General features: G+C 30.1%; 1 protein-coding gene across 3 annotated transcripts; it reads left to right on the top strand.

Annotated features, from left to right (window-relative positions):
- Positions 1 to 4721: 4721 nt before the first annotated feature.
- LOC124491548 (uncharacterized) lies at positions 4722 to 13467 on the top strand. 3 transcript variants are annotated; one of them, XM_075730103.1, is made up of 2 exons: positions 4722 to 6802; positions 10416 to 13467. In XM_075730103.1, exons 1-2 carry the CDS (start codon positions 6714 to 6716, stop codon positions 13300 to 13302), a joined length of 2976 nt encoding a protein of 991 aa, XP_075586218.1. In that variant the 5' UTR covers positions 4722 to 6713; the 3' UTR covers positions 13303 to 13467. The 3 variants fall into 3 exon arrangements, with proteins under 3 accessions (XP_075586218.1, XP_075590277.1, XP_075591503.1); XM_075734162.1 differs by lacking the exon at positions 4722 to 6802 and adding an exon at positions 8870 to 8964; XM_075735388.1 differs by lacking the exon at positions 4722 to 6802 and adding an exon at positions 9791 to 9917.
- The last annotated feature ends 4081 nt before the right edge of the window (positions 13468 to 17548 follow it).

Below are 17548 nucleotides of genomic sequence, written 5' to 3'. Positions count from 1 at the left end.
AATACTATGTATGTAAAAATTTGGTATATCCAATCCAGAAAATGTAGCCCGATTACGATGAAGATCATATCATCTATGCATGTTTGTATGTGTATGTGTGTGTGTGTGTAACGGTATATCGAGATCCATCAAGACAAATGAATACGATGAATACCATACCAAACACATATATGATTCACCGATAAATTGCCGTATTGTGGCGCTTCCAAACCTTATGGAATGTTATTCTCATTTTTTTTCTTTTATCCAATTGCCGTTACCGCCATCATCATGAACATGATGATGAGTATAATAATACAAGAATGTATATGCAAAATAATAATAAAATAAAACAAGTTGGATACGTGATTGCCGTATTGCACTCAATTTTGAAAATGATGATGATTTCAAATGCAATGGAATTGCATTTGAATGTGTTTTCTATAAACCAGAGGGAAAAATCGGGACACACACACATATGGACCAACATTTGTTTTTTAGTAGTTGATGGTACCACTATTCTCAAAGAAATTGTGATCAATGATGAAAAAAAACATGGTGTCATAAGAAAAAAACAAAACAATAAACAATGCCAGGATTCTCAATAGAATCGAATACAATTTTATTGATGAATAAAAAAAAATGCAAAAAACCACAAAGCAACTATGAAATAAAAACATATTTTCATTAAAATAAATCAAATAATAATGGAAACTGAAATCTGATGAATTTCTAGTCAATCAATATATAGAATATAATTAATACCAATGAAAAAAAACAAAAATTCTGTATAAATATAGATTGTGTTCTGGCAATTCAAATTATAATCATTTTCATTGGCATTGAACTGGCAATGGCGCCATCATCATCAAGTTCATTTTAATTTAGAGTTGTTTTTATTCGGCTTAATTATCCAAACTATCAATCCTTCCCTGGATCAATCAAACATCGATTCCTCATGGGAGAGAGAGAAATATACCAAGGTAAAAGACATAATTTTATTGTTTCTGGAACGTCATTATTATTATCTTCATGAAATTCACTTTCAGAATTTGATTGTCATATACTATACTTGAATACGCACACACACATTTTCAGCGTATTCGATCGAAAAAAAACAAAACAAAAAAAAAATTCATTAGAAACTACCACAAAACAACAGCTATAGTGGACGACCATATATTTTATTTTTTTTTTTTTGAATAATAAAAAGAAAAAAAATTCTTTGCGATTCCCTTTATGCTCAACTCTATCATCTTTACTAAACAACAAACCAACAACAACAAGACAACTACGACCATGATATCAATGCACAATAAACAACCGAAAAAACTAGATTATACAAAGCTTTGATAATGAAAACGAGAATTTCATGCAAACAAAAACAAGCAAAAAAAAGCTAGGATATTATAATATAGCAATCCATTATGATGACTATTCCTACACTTGAAATCAAATTCCGCATGGCAGATAGATATGTGGATGGATCGCCAAAAAAAAAAAAAAAAATCAAACCATACCATCATATCATCATAATAATAGTATTACAAACCAAACTAATATAATTTGACAAAAATTAATATCATCATCCATATTGATGAAGGAAAGAGTATGAATGACGAGAGGCGATATTTTTCTCATTTTCATTTTTTTTTTGCTTTGCCGATAATTATGTTTCCAAAAAAAAAAACTACATATGATTTGTTTTTTATTTATACTTGATTATGGTTTGATAAGGATGGTTTGTTCATACACATGACTATAGTTTTGTATACATTCATTCGAATAAAGCGGATTACATTGCTATTATTGCTATAGACAAAATTATAAATTAAAAATGTGGTAGAATATGGGAATTTTGAAAAAAACAATCAAAAATATAAAATATTCAAAGTTTTAAAAGAAAAATCAATAAAGATCATTAATAATAACTTCTCCCATCAATTTAAAAAGGATTTTGATTAATGTTGAATTTTTTTTTATATTTCTCACAAACATTAATTGATCCAAAAAGCCATGATTCTAATGATTTCTGATTGTTATGAAAAATTCTTGTGGTTGTATTCGATGGTAAGATATGTGTCGATAATCATAATGTGATCATTAATTGATGTACATAGATGGCAGCTCTCGAATGGCTTGACGATAATAATCATCATCATCATTATTGCCATTGATGAAAATTTTCTTTCCCGTTTCATATATGAAACCAAACAAATATCACATTTAAAACGAACAGTTGTACGTAAGAAAAAACAGGTTTCAAATCGTTCCAATCGAACAAATTCAACAATCAACCGGCAATTGAATTCATTTATGAGATATATGGGCTGGCACCATAAAATACCCGGATCATTTTTTATTATTGTTGTTGTTGTTGGTCGGGTGAAATTCGTTGTTTTTTTTCTATTTATTTCGGTCGAGATCGTATATATTGGCTTTGTATGTTATATGGTGCCTGTTGTCGTTGTTGTTGTTGTTGTTGTTGTTGTGGTCGATCGGTTTGATGTAATTTTACAATGATGAGAACAATCAAAACAGCTTTCACCCTAGCTCTATCTAGCTAAGAACTTCTTTTGTATACACAAAAGAATTACGAATTTTTAGTTGATTTTTTTCCGATATTTGAGAATGAAAATTACCCCATTTTTAAGGAATGACGCCCGATATTTTATTATTATTATTATTTTTTTTTGTCTCTTGCTTTTTATTTTTCTTTGAGGATTTTTTTTTCTTAAAAAAAAGATTGAAAACCAAATCGATCATGATGATGATGGAAGGTAAAAAGAAGATGACGACCCATATAATAATAATAGGATTGGATGGATTGAAAAAAATGAAAAAAAATTATTCTACACACATATATATGCTATGTGTAACCGGCATATTATGATGAACCTCATAAACATTTTAGATACTGCTATTGAATGATATTTGATGTTATGATTATCATTATCATTATTCTATATATATTGTAGATGACTACAGTATTTTTTTTTCTATTTGAAGAAAAAATAAAATTCAGGCCATATTTGTTGGAGTTTTATATATTTTTTAAGGGTCAATGTTATGTTTGACATTATTATTATTATTGTTATTTTTATTCTTATATAATATAAATCATATAATCGTTCATAAAGTTCATTGGCAAAGATTCATTTCATTGTTTATGGTAAAAATTATTATTAAATGGAAAAAAAATTAATTTCCGTTGCTTTGCAAAAATAGTTGAAGATAATTGTTTGGAAATTATTATTATTATTATATCAAAGAAAATTTTTTTTTTCTGTTTTCAACAATAGCCTAGCCATTATAATTGAATTTCTTTTTTTTCGTGGCCATAAATCTGATCTATTCTGATTATTTTATTGATTATTAATAAAAATAAAAAAATAAAATAAAGTTTTTGTGATTGAATGAAAAAAAACACACTAAAAAAAGACTTATCTATCCTTCCACATAAATGATACGTATACGAGGGGCTTAATCTTGATCAAATTTACCGCCTATCAATTCAAGTGAAATATTCTTCAATTTTTTTTCCAATTATCAATTCAATTCATCAAAGTCGATAAAAATATGGTCTAATCTCATTTATTTCTTTTTTTTTGTATACTGGCCAATATATTCTCTCGATACAGTGATACTTATGATATTGGCTAGACTTGACAGCCAGTAGTTGTGAAATATATGTGCATGGTAAAATATAGGTGAAATTTAGATTTTTTTTTAATCAGGTAAAAATAAAAAAAAAAATTGCCGACAATAAACAAATCAACAACCATAGGTATTTTGTTATGAACAATCGAAAACTGTTATATAACCGAAAGAGAGAATGAGAAAATGGACACAACCAGATCAGGTCATCTAAAAGAGAAAAAGATGAAGTATAAAATGACCACTTTCAAATGAGAAGCCAATTCTCTCTTTATTTTTTTTGCTCAGTTGTTGATGACCCTTACACAAACACAAACAAACATAGCGGGAAAGAAAATAAAAAAAAGACAATGAAATTTTTTTTTTGCATTCACATTTTTCTAGGTTGATCGATTTGATCTTGATGATGATGCCAGTTTTTAGTGTTTATGTTTATGTGTGGATTATCTCCATTTTTTTCTATTGCGTTCTCTTTTTTTCTAAGCTTCTTTTTGTTGTGTTTTCAAAATGGATGTGGGCACTATCTTTAGATCTTGTGCCTTTAAGATTTTTTGGGATACATCACCATTGTACTTTAATGGACGCCCTTGACCGTGAAATAAAGAGAGTCAAAAATCAGAGAATTTGTATGTATAGTATGGTAATATACCATGACATTGACGGTTTGGATATGATGAGTTTGGGATTCGATTCAATAAATTTTTTTCCAAAGCTAACGACTGTCTGACTGACTCACTGACTGATTTTCAAAGAAAAAGAGGAGGACAAGAGAGAGAGAGATAGATAGAGACTTTTTCTTGTTGCTCTCATTCTTTCTGGCACACATAATATGGTACTCTCTTTACCAAACAACAATTTTTCTCAAGTTAATATATGGGATTCTCTCATACCGTTTTTTTTATTTCAATCTTTATCGTGTGTGTGTGTTTGGAGAAGGGGGGTTGATGCGAATTTCTCATTCTTCTTTTTTTCCTTTTGTTGTTGATAATTCTGGTCAAGGGATATGAATGAAGTAAGAGAGAGAGAGAGAGAAAGAAAAAACTCCAAAAAAAAGGAAAAGAAAAGATGAGAAAAAACATCACGGTATTGTTGGTGATGGTGGTGTATCTTGTCTGTGGCTAAGATTTTCTTTTAGTGATGATAATGATGAGAATGATGGAAAAAAAGTTGGTTAAAAGCAAAATGACATTGTCACCATTGTTATTTGATTGCATGAACTAGTTGTGCAGTCGAACCACACGATACTGGATTCAATTCAGTATCAATTCCATTCTATGCTACAAGCACGAGCGGCAAATATTGATTTTCAGTTATATCATCGCATTCTATACGTGTGTGTTTGTATGTTACAAACTTTATTTTCACATTTTGTTACAATTTGATGAAAAAAAACGAATCCATCATTCAACAAATAAAAAAAACCAAAGAGCTTATGTTGCCAAAAAGATGATAGCAGAAAAAAAAACAATCAGTGAATTATAAAATGAACTGAAACAAAACAAAACAAAAAAACTTTTCAACCATAACCAACGCCGACAAACAACAGCGAATAAAAAAAATTCGATATTCATTCAAATCAAACGCCCAAAAAATATGAAATTTTCATTATCATCATCATGAAACAAAAGAATCTAATCATCATTTCATTTTAACCATAATCTTTTTTTTTCTCTGCTTGAAAACCAACTTGTTCCGAAATCGAACAAAAAAAAATCACAAAAATCCCAGATCCAATTTCATTACATCAATTTCGATCCTGTGTTTTGTCTAAATCATTTTTTTTTCTATTCTATACATCATCATTGAAGGTCTGCATTTATTCTGTTCATTTTTTTTGTTTGTTTGTATGTATGTGTGTGTGTGTTTTTTTGTGTTCTAAGTGAAGTGCAGCGTAGGTGTCGAAACCAATAAATGTTGTATAAAGAAAAAACAACAACAACAACAACAAATAATAATAATAATATAAGCAATCAAAATCGCCAATGTTTTTCTACCCAAAATCAATTCATCCATCATCAGCAACAACAATACATCGAAGTACATAGTGTTTAAGAATCAACAAATAGACAGTAGACTATAAAAATGACCAGCTATACAAAATCATTTTTTTTCGAATCGAAATGTTGATCAAATTGTTATATATACTTTGCATATTATTTTATTCGAACAATTTATTATTATTATTTCAACAATGACAAAGGCTACAATTTGGTCACATGGGATGATGATGAAAGCACAATAGTCAAAGAGAAAAAAAAATTAATTCTTTTCAATGAAAAAAAAAATAAATCAAATCAACCACACAAGAAATAGTGAATGAAAAAAAAAATTCTTCTTATTAAGCTTATTCATTTATTTGTATATACAATCTCATTTGTCATTCCAGTTTTTTTTATATGTACAGTTTGTCGATTGATTTGATTGAATTCGACTAAACATCTGGTTATTCAATATACGACTTGATAACGATTAGTTTTTTCTTTTCTTTTTGGATTGCAACCGTATGTCCATCATATAATCATCATGTATGTTTGTGTGTGTGTGTGTGTTTATGAATAGGCCAACAAAAAAAATTGTAATTCGAATGAAAGATAAGTAGTAAAGCCCATCGTCAAATCAGACCCAAAAAATCAATCAACGTAAACGAAAATGACATTCATCCATAGCTATATTAATAATAATAATAATAATCGATCAACGTTTGATTGATTCAAAAGGTGCCATTAACAATGATCTTTATTCAATGACAACAGCAGAAGTAACAACAACAACAACAAAAAAAGAGAATACAAAACAACAACAACAAAATCCATTTGTAGGTGAAATGCTAACAAGTTCACCTCCACTACTACTATCATCACTATTATCATTTCGTAGACATTTTATTTGAATTCAAATTTATCATGCATGAATAACAACAACATTCACCCTAGTATATATATATACATTAACTAAAGCAACAACAACAAGAATAATTACAGTAGTCTTCGAATAATCGAAAAGGCCGATTTTAAGCCAAGAAAAAAAACCAATCATTAAGGTCTTCACCAGAAAAAAAAATTAACAAAAGCGAAAAAATGTCCCATTTTCATCATCAATATAACTATCAATTTCATCTCCATCGACAGCCAAAATGCAATGACAATTTTCGAAAATCAATTACCAGGTAATCATCATTTTTTTCCTGATTGTGGTACAAATAAATTCTTTCAAAACAATCGATATAATATTCTATTTTTAGAAATTAAAGTTAAAAAATCAATCCCAAAAAAATAAAATTCAATCGTAATAGAAAAGCTATGAAGAGATGAGAGGATTGGATTTAAAAAAATTCGAATCCAGATAAAATGACCTCAAAAGTCCAAAAGTACTGGAACGATTGTTTTGAAATTTTTACACAACGTTACAACCAAATAGTAGATGGTTTATATATACTTTAATTAGAGATTATCTGGATAACACACTTGTGAGAGATAAAAAAAAACATGTTTTTTTAATAACTTAATCATGCCGGTAGTCAAGAGCTCAAGGCAACTAGTGTTGCGCGCCTACGGCAACTCACTCTAGTGAATACATTCGAATATTTGAACTTGGATTTATTGGACACTGAACATTTCCGCCAAATAATAACGAGTAGTCATTATATATATGATAAGAATGATGAGTAAAAGTCTTTTTTCAAATTTGTTATATTTTTGAATTTTTCTATATTTTCTTGTTTTATTTTTAAGAAAAAATAGTGCGAATCCTCTCTTTTTTTCATTCTTAACAAGCTAAAAATTGAACAAACATAAAAAAGCATCATAGCCATTTCCAAACATACACACATAGAAAAATCAATCGTCTTTCATCTCCGTCAATCAACTTGGGAGTAATAAAACTGTGTCGTTAATTAGCATCATATACAAATAACCAGCCCAGTGCAGGCGCTTCGCGCCTGCCCCAGGCTGGCCCTGCGGGGCTGACTCCTGACGGTAAATATAGCTGGATACCCGCAGGTGTGGCGGCTGCGCCGCCCCCCCTGCTTGGTACCCAGCCAAAGGTATGAATTCTTGATGTCAATAGAGCTGGATACCCGTAGGTGGGGACGGCTGCGCCGCCCCCCCTACTTGGTATCCAGCCAAAAGTATCAAATAGTTATGTTTGTACTGAAAATAAGTATGAATGCCCGACTCAGCTTCGTCGCATTAAATGCCAAGTTAATACCCAGTGCAAGTACACAGTGCAAGCACTTGCAGAGTGTAAAAGCATAGCCAGTTACTCTAAGCGACATAGACTAGTAGATATATATGGTATAGGCGCGTGGCTTTTTTAAAAAAAAAAACGGTATCTCTATCTATCTATCTATCTTTCATACAAAGTAAAGATTGAGCTGCCAAACAGCTTTCACATGTTCATACACACAAACAAACAAACAAACAAACACACACACACACATTAAAACAAACAAATAACAAACCCCTTTTTGTTCTGCTTGAAGAATATTGGAAGGGGAAGAAAAAAATCAAGCATTTTCTGACACTTGAAATTTTCAAGTTCTTATGCATTCGAAATTGTTGTAACAAATGACAACAACAACAACAAGTTTATTTGATTTACAACTCACGTAGATATATTCCATGCCGTATTTTTTTTTTTTTTTTTTGGTTCTATAGTGCAAAAAAAACTCAAACTATCTTCACAATGATGACATCATCAAATTGATCCATAAAAAAAGCAAAACAAAAAAAAAATTTGATAAAAACTTATTGTCCAACACTTTGAATGCGTGACAAACATTTTTTATCATCATATAATCCTTTTAGTTAATATTTTCTTTTTCTTCTGGTTTTGACATGGATAACATTTTGTCCGGCAAGCCCATTTCCTGTATATATTCTTGTATGTTCAAATGTCCGGCTGAATAGACGTGAAATGAAAGTTTAAAAAATAAACTTTTCATGAAAATTGATGTCAACCCTCTGCTTTCTACTTTCGGACAACAACGTAGCAGCTATTAATAATAATAAAAAAGCGAAAGGAACATATATACGTTGATTCTATATATATATTTGCTTTCAACATCATCATTGATTATCGGAATCAAGACAAGCAAGTTAAAATGCACCAATCATGATGATCATCGATTAAATCAATGATGATGATGATCATCATCATCATCAACATCAAAAACTGTGTCTAAAAAATAAATTACCTTTTCACACACTCATTGAACGCCTTTAATAATAATGGAGAGATAATGTGTTTATAACAAGAAAAGAAGAAAAAAACGGAGTGCCGTTGAATTTTTTCTTTTTTTTATAATAAACGATTATTGATGATGATTTGGTCAGTAAAATCAAGGAAAAAATATTAGCCTTATCTTTTTATATATTTACAGTATGATTAAATGTTACATATATTTATTATATTATATGAGATGAAATATTTTGATTGGCTACAACTATCGAAATATATTTTTCTGTATCAATGTTCAAATTGATTACTGTCATCATTATCTTCTTATAAACGGTTAATAGGATGATGAATATTTTTGTCTATTTATTTTCTACAATTTTTTTCCAATGTAACAATAAATAAGTGCAATGAATATGTTGTTCATTACAGACTTGATGACAAATATTTAAATAATGCATTATCATACTGATGGATAGATTCTATTTCTAAGGGATGTCCAATGAAAAAAAAAGAAAAGGAGAGCTATGAATAAATTTTCAGCTAATATAACCCAGAAAGTGAGTGTTATATATCCCTGAAGAATAAGAAACAGACATGTTATCATATGATCATCACCATCATCATCATCACGATCTTATGATGATAATGACAAAGAGAATGGAAAGACAATTGTTGTGAATAAATAAAGAAAAATATTAATATTAATAATCGAGAGAGAAATTGGAGCAGTAGATTGCTCAAACAATATATATTTGTCGGTCAGTCGGATGGTTTTATGAAAATAGTTTGTCCATTGTTTAATAATAGTTGTATACAACTTGAAACATTTGACATAGTTGTGACATTTTGTTCATCGAAGTTGACAGTTAGTTAGTTTTTTTTCTTCTTATTCATACGAACTATACCTGTTTTGTCTATCTGTAACCAACACACACATAAACACACATTCTTACATTTGTTCAAAATATCGGTCGGACAAACTTTTAGTTCTGAATGTCATTATTAATGTTCAGATTTTAAACCATCAAACGATTGTATTTGCGTGTGTGTGTAAATTATTTTCTGGAGTAAAAAAAATTTGTACAATTGAAACCAACCAACAGGTAGGTTATTCATTCTTCATTCTTCTATTCATCAGCCACAATTGAACGAGAAAATAATGACTGATTTCAAATGATATAGCTTGGCTTGAATGATTTTGATTGTCATCATCATCATCATTAAGCCAGTCAGATTGGATTCAATCATTTATTCGGAACGATTTTCCAATCGACTGATTGTTATTTTATATTTCAGACAAACAAACCACACATACATTTTCAATAAATAAAAAAGTAGAAAAAATAATAACGGTTACCAAAAGTATTAATAAGCTGAAAAATGATTGAAAAATATGTAAATAACTTATATTCAAAAAAATTACCTCATCAGAATTGCAAATAAAGAAAAATTAAAGATTTTCAAATATTTAGCAGGTTGTTGTTGTTGTTGTTGTTGTTGATGTTGTTGTTTGAATAACACACTTCAATAATATTTAATATAAACAAAAATAACGATTAGTCTAATTGTTTTTCTCTTTTTTTTCTATATAACACTTTTAGTCAATTCAATCATAATAATGATCCGGGAAATGATAAAAATTTGCAAAAATCAACAAGAATTACCGGTAGCAATAAAGAATACTCAACATTCAAGTTCTATATGTTTGCCATCATAAACAACAATGATAACAATATGGCTTTTTCACAATCATTTCATCATAATCATCATCGTCATGATGTTCGTTGTCCAAGTTTACGATCATTATTATTTATATTATTATTGGCCATTATCCATATTGTCGAAAGTTCACCAACAGCGACTATGATGATGATGATGAATGGTATGTTACCAAGAACCAGTCAACCATTGTCATCATCATCGTCATCGACAACGGTAGCAATGTTTGATTATGATTTTCCCATTATACATCCATTGCCAAAAGACAATAATGATGATCATCATAATCATCATCATCATCATCGTCGTCGTCGTTTTAATATACGAAACAAACGTCAATTATCATCGTTGTTATCACCGATACAAATTCGATTTGGTCGTCTACAAATGGATCGTCGTAGTTCGACTTCATCAATCAATGGTCGTCAAAAGCAATCATCATCATCTTTGTTGAATGGATATTTACTACCTTCAAGACTGCAAACATCTAATCAATCGACTTTATCATCATCATTTACTGGACGATTGATAACAAAATTGATTAAGAATCAACATTCCTTACTTCATCAATTTACATCCACTCTGAATGAACGATTACGTCCTAAAGTAAAATTACAACAATCAAAACAATCGGACAATATTACTAGAACAGCAAAAACGATAGAATCATTGGCCACTAATCAGACTGTCCGATTGAATAAAACGATCGATAAATCTTCACGAAGAAACGACAATGATCCACTTTGGTATAACAATGATATCATAACATTGGATGATTATGATCAAAATGATCAAACCACTGTTAGTGGTAGTATAAGTGATCATCTTTCATCACCAACATTGAATGTCATCGATGATGGTCTAAACAATACGAAAATTGCCCACAATATTTTGATTGTACATAAGAATTCTAAACAGCAATCTAACACAAAAAATGATAAACCTATGACAACGAAATTTTCCATACAAACATATGGTGATCCAAATCGGCTTTCACCACCATTTATGATCGATGAATTGGAATTTGTGCCGATCAAAAATAATCATCGACCATCAACAATGATGAGTTTAGCACAATGGAAACAGAAACATCAACAACAACAGAATAAGCTTAGTACAAAACCAATGGTGGTAGTAACATCATCACCAATTCCCTCTAAACCGTTGAAACCATTGGAGAATCAAGATGATGATGATGATAATCAGATGCCCACTTCATATGCTGCATCATCATCATTGTTTCCATCTACTCATGTACCACAAATATCATCATCATCATCATCATTCATCACAACAACATCGACATCTGTCACAAATAAATCATTCGATAATCGTCGATCAACTGTGACCAATGGTCGAATTCCTTTGGCAACAACAAAAGCACAATTTATCTCAACTAATTTGCCTTCTATGATGATAACGACAACAACCATTGCAAATCTAACAACAGAAACGGCTCAACAATTCTTATCAACAACTATGAGACCTCAGCATGATGGTAATGAACAGGTTGCCACCTGGAGTGTTCATAGTGATGACTACCATGGTCAACTAATCACATCAAATCCACTCAACATGGATGCAAATAGTGATCCATCAGTTACGCTGATTACCGAAAACCCATCCACTACATTTACAATGGTTGAGAGCGGAACAACCATGGATGATAACTCAATCGAATTTCTAAAAGAATTCAAAGAACAACTTCAACAATATAATCGTACAACATCGAATCCAATCGATCTATACAATGGACCAAATAATAATTATGATAACGATGAAATGGCGCTTGAGAAACAAAAACAAAATCTCGATGATCCAACAATAATTGTTTTCAAAAATAATCACATCAAACCTCTCAGGCGAAAACCAATCACACAGAAACCGGCGACAAGTCGTTATACTTTCAAACCACCTTATGCTACGATATTCAATTATCCAACTACTACCGCTATGCCATCACGACGAACATCAATAAGTTTTTCCAATATAGCCGGTTATCGTGTAAAACAACCGGAAGAGATTAAATCGGCTACATTGACTGTTATAGATCCCCCATATTCAGCCAGTGGTATTATACAATTACCAATAAATACAACGATCGTTCATAATAATATTCTAGTGCCAATGAAAGAAGGTCGACCGAAACCAAAATTCCCAATACGAACAACAACATCATATCCAGGTTATCCAATTATAACCGGTGTTGGTGGTAACAATTGGCAATCACAAACAACATCACCTTGGTTTATTCCAAGTGTAACAACAAACGCGCCAGATCGTTTTGATGACGAAATGATGGCCATACCATCAGAGAATAACTATACAATGATTCAAGACGATTACAATCTATTTGCAACAACATCTTCACCATACAACATGACAACAATGACGACGTTGACAACGGAACCACCATCAACCATTACGAAGAAAATATCCAAATTGCCAATAGTTTATACGTACAAACCACAAAAATTGTCGACAACATCAACAACAACACCCACACCATTATATACGAAACGACCATCATTGTTTCATGCTATAAATGCACCACCGATGCCAGTTATAAGGCCATCAGCATCGATTGTGCAATCTAATCATTTATTTTTCACCAATATGATGTCCCGATTACGTAAACTATGGACATCGGCCATTCCGAATCAAATGTCTGGATCATCATTTTCAATTGTAGGATTTTTACGTTCAACTATTTATTCATTGATGGTTATGTTATTGCCACCGATAGCATTGATGACATTCTTTACCTGAAAAAAAAACTTTGATTCACTTGTAACCAAATGCTATGTGTGCATGTTTGTCTTTTTAATTTATTAATTTATTATTAATTATTATTATCTTATAATTTTTTTTCCTTTTATATTCGAATATAAATATAAATTATGAAAATCAATAAAACAATTGATTGTAACAAAATTACAATTTCAATAAAATTTGAATGGCCTAATGTAATGATCTAGTAAAAACAACGTTTAATTGCATATGATTAATATTTAATTACATTCAAACTTGGTTATTAGAACACGATTTCAGGTTGATATCATTTAGTGAAAGGAAAAGACTGAGTTTAATCTGGATTCACGGAATCAGTTTCGGAATTATATACAATTCAGGATTAGTATACAAAAAATGACTTTTATCTCTATAGCTTTGATCTTGATCTCATTTTTCTTTGCTGTTGTTGGTCAATCGAGATCGTTTATCATGATAAGCGAATGGCAAAATAAATGGATGAATTGTAATTGTCATACATACATACAAATAAACCATGTCAAGAATATTGGTGTCATCATCATAATCTGTGGTGTTTTATATTTGATCCATTAATATATAAAAATTAGGAAATTAGGATAACCACCACCACCACCACATGAAGCAAGGGTTTAACTTTTTCTTGAAATATCATTATGGTCGAATGAGAGAACGATCACTTATTGAAATCACAAGGGGTAGACAATAATCACCATTCTCTCAGTTTATGAATTGACCATAAAGTAATCGAAAGAAACAATAACTGGCTACCGAGACTACATTACTCTACATTCAATTCGGTTATATACTTGTCGTTAATTTTCATTCGACAAATAGCCTCTGCCCAACAACAACAACAATGGACATACATATATAAACACAATCGATTTGTCTTCATACATGTTTAAAATGTGTCTTTCTGAAAATGAATAATGACATATAAGAGATGCATCAAAGGGCATCTTTTTTTTCCTATTCTTCGTATCGTTTGATGGATCAATTGCCAAACTTTAAAAGAAAAATAGGATGAATAGTCCACTTTTTCATATATATATATGATGATTTATCTTAAAGCCAACTACCGTATAAAAAAAGTATATATACATTGAGGTAATTACAAATTGGTTTTCAACTAGCCAATGATAACCAAAACATCATCCTATACTCTATATGATGATCTATCATGCGAATAAACGATTGTGTGTTTGTGTGTGTACATAGAGGTAGATAGATGAAAAAAAAAAAAATGTTTAAATACATTGTCATTTCTAATTCTAGTTTTGTTGCATTCATAGATACATCGTGTTTGTGTATATGTGTGTCGGTTTGTGTGTGTGTGTGTGTGATTGATTGAAATGTGTTATCGTTAGTATTATTTTTTCAGAAAAAAAGAGAATAAAAACAAATTGCTCAGATAGAAAAAAACATACAGAGTAAAGATTTTGAGAGATTTGGATGATGAACGGAATGGAATGGAAGGGGGCCATAAATGTCTAACCAACCAATTTAATTATAAATTTGATCATTCAAATTTCAAAATGGACATATTTGCCTGATTGTGAATTGGATGTGATTAGAAAAATTGATGAATTTTTGAGGCCAATTTAAATTTCTATTTCAAGGACAATCATTTTTTTTTCTCTTTTTTTTCACTCACTCACTCAAACAATCTAACCAATTGAAAAATTGTTTATTTATTTATTTGTTAAAATTCTTGACAAGCATAGAGCAAAAAAAAAAGATAGTTAACCCAGTTTGAGTATCAACAGCAACAATCCAAGTAGCCAAACAAAAAAAAAATATTTAGCTCTATTTATATAATTCAACGATTATAAACAAAAAAAATTTCGAATTTCCTACTGGTCAAATGAAAAAAAAATTACTCTCTTTTCTAGTTTTTTAGTTTTTGCACACAATTAACATCTTCATTTACAGATGATAATCAATCAAATAATAAATTAAATGCAACAATCGTGAATCAGGCCAGAAAAAAAAGAATCAAATTGTTTTTGTGTATATTTTGACATATGCAATATGATAATTCGTATCCGATAACCATGCTGATATTCTGGAACAAAAACGATAACAATTGATTGTGTGTTTTAAAATTTCATTCCAATCATCCATAAGATAGATCCAAAAATAAAATTTGCAAATAGATATTAAGATATGTTTGAATGAACCGAAATAAACTTTGTCGTGCCTGAATATGAATGCAAGGTATGTAACATCATTATCACCATTGTTGATGATGATGATGATGATGGCACGAAAAACAAAGTTCATTAATATTTTTTCAACTTGGAAGCACCAGAAAAAAACTGGAAAATGAAAAAACTAAAAAGATGTTTCGGATTCGTATGAATGAATGAATGAATGAATGAGAAAAATTAGAAATGAAATTGGATCCCATTCAGATCATGACAAGTAAAAGAAAACTAAGACATGGACAATGTGTCAAACAGTATTCATTCACATCAGTCTGTATCCATATCATTATAATCAAATGGTATTCGTTGTGGTTTGTTCATATCACTGGTTATCACACATATATATAGCGTTATGTAATTAAATATTATACGCATACTGTTTTCAAAAATTAATGAGAACTCAAGTGTGATGATGATGATAAAACCTTTCTATCTAGCTAGCTAGTATTTCTTGGCCTGTATGTCTGTATCTAATTTAATCAAATTTTTTTCTTTCATATAAGCACATGAAAGAAATAAAAAAAATTATTCAGAATCATTGAAACCATGGTAAAAATGATATTCACCGCCATATACACACACAAACACACACGCACACTGAAGAGATTCATAATATGAATGAACATAACAGAAAAAAACATCGAAACCCTGTTAATTTATATGAATTAATTAAAATTGGAAACAAAAAAAAAGCTTTCGCTAATGATGATCATCATGTTAAACTAATGTATAGATAATGCGATGGACAAAACTTTTTTTCAGCAAAAAAAAAACTTCCACACTCACACAAAACATACTGTCAGGCATTTGATAATAAATGTTTAATGTTGTTCAGCATTCGTGATTATTTTTCTTGAAGAATCGCTAAAGAAATGAAAGTTTCTTTACACTCAGTGGTGATAACAAAAAGCGAAAAGAAAAACAACGTCCAATCTGCTGGCCATTCATTACAATTATTACGTCTTTTTTGAAAGATGTGATGCTCTCATGAATAAATCTAGGCATAAAGAATGTATTTCAAAACAAGAATTTATCAATCCTTTTCGGTTAACTCATCACTATGAATAAATCATCACATTGATTGATTTAAATGAATAGCCAATTTTAGCTTCGATCATTATGCATTACCAACTATAGAGATTCTATTCATCACCGATATTGATAATAAAAACAGAATGAAAAATCGCATTCATCATTATGATTTAACCATGTACATTTATTTTTCCCACCTGTAATGCTAACTTTAGCTTTAGTTACTCAGACGAAATTGTGTTAATAATTTAAATTAAAAGTAAAATTTTTATTTTAAATAGAAAAATATCATTATGATGATGCTGAAAATTATTATTATTTGTCGTATGAATAAAAGACATGACAAGGCTTCCAATGTGGTAGTCGGGTATGAATGAGAAAAAAAATTGTTCCATTTTGGTCATTATTATTGTCCATAAACATATCCCCAAAAAAATTCTGTTTTACACACACACACACACACACACACACACGCGAACACATTCCAGAATGCCATGATACGACAGTTACATTGGGAACTGATTGAATTTCATGAGTCAATATTTTGTTAAATTGAAAAAAAATGATGATGAAAAAATTCCTCAATTCCCTAACAACAACAACAACAACAACATCATCATCATCGAATCTCAATAAAAAAAATATACGGTATATGGAAATATTTTCCACAAAAAAATATAGGCACTGTATTTTTCTTTTACTTTTTTTTCATTTGTCTGAATTTATGGTTGTCATATATTGTCCATAATTCGGTCAACATCATTCAAATACTATTTCTACTAATAGTAATAGGCAGAATATAAAAAAAACAAGAAATAATATCATAACGAAAGCAACAACAACAACAACAACAACAACAAAAAAGTATCCAGGAATTTCGTTGTCGTCATCATCATCGTTGTGGATCTTTGGTTTTTTAAGCAACCAATGAGCATTGTATAAGTAAGTAAATATAATTTGATCAATTCCAAGAAAAAAATATAGAAAAAAAATGATGTCTGGTT

Source organism: Dermatophagoides farinae, chromosome 1, assembly GCF_024713945.1.
Source record: "Dermatophagoides farinae isolate YC_2012a chromosome 1, ASM2471394v1, whole genome shotgun sequence".
Classification (NCBI taxonomy): Eukaryota; Metazoa; Arthropoda; class Arachnida; order Sarcoptiformes; family Pyroglyphidae; genus Dermatophagoides; species Dermatophagoides farinae.
The sequence above is the reverse complement of the archived record's forward strand: the minus strand, read 5'-3'. Positions and strand labels throughout refer to the sequence as shown.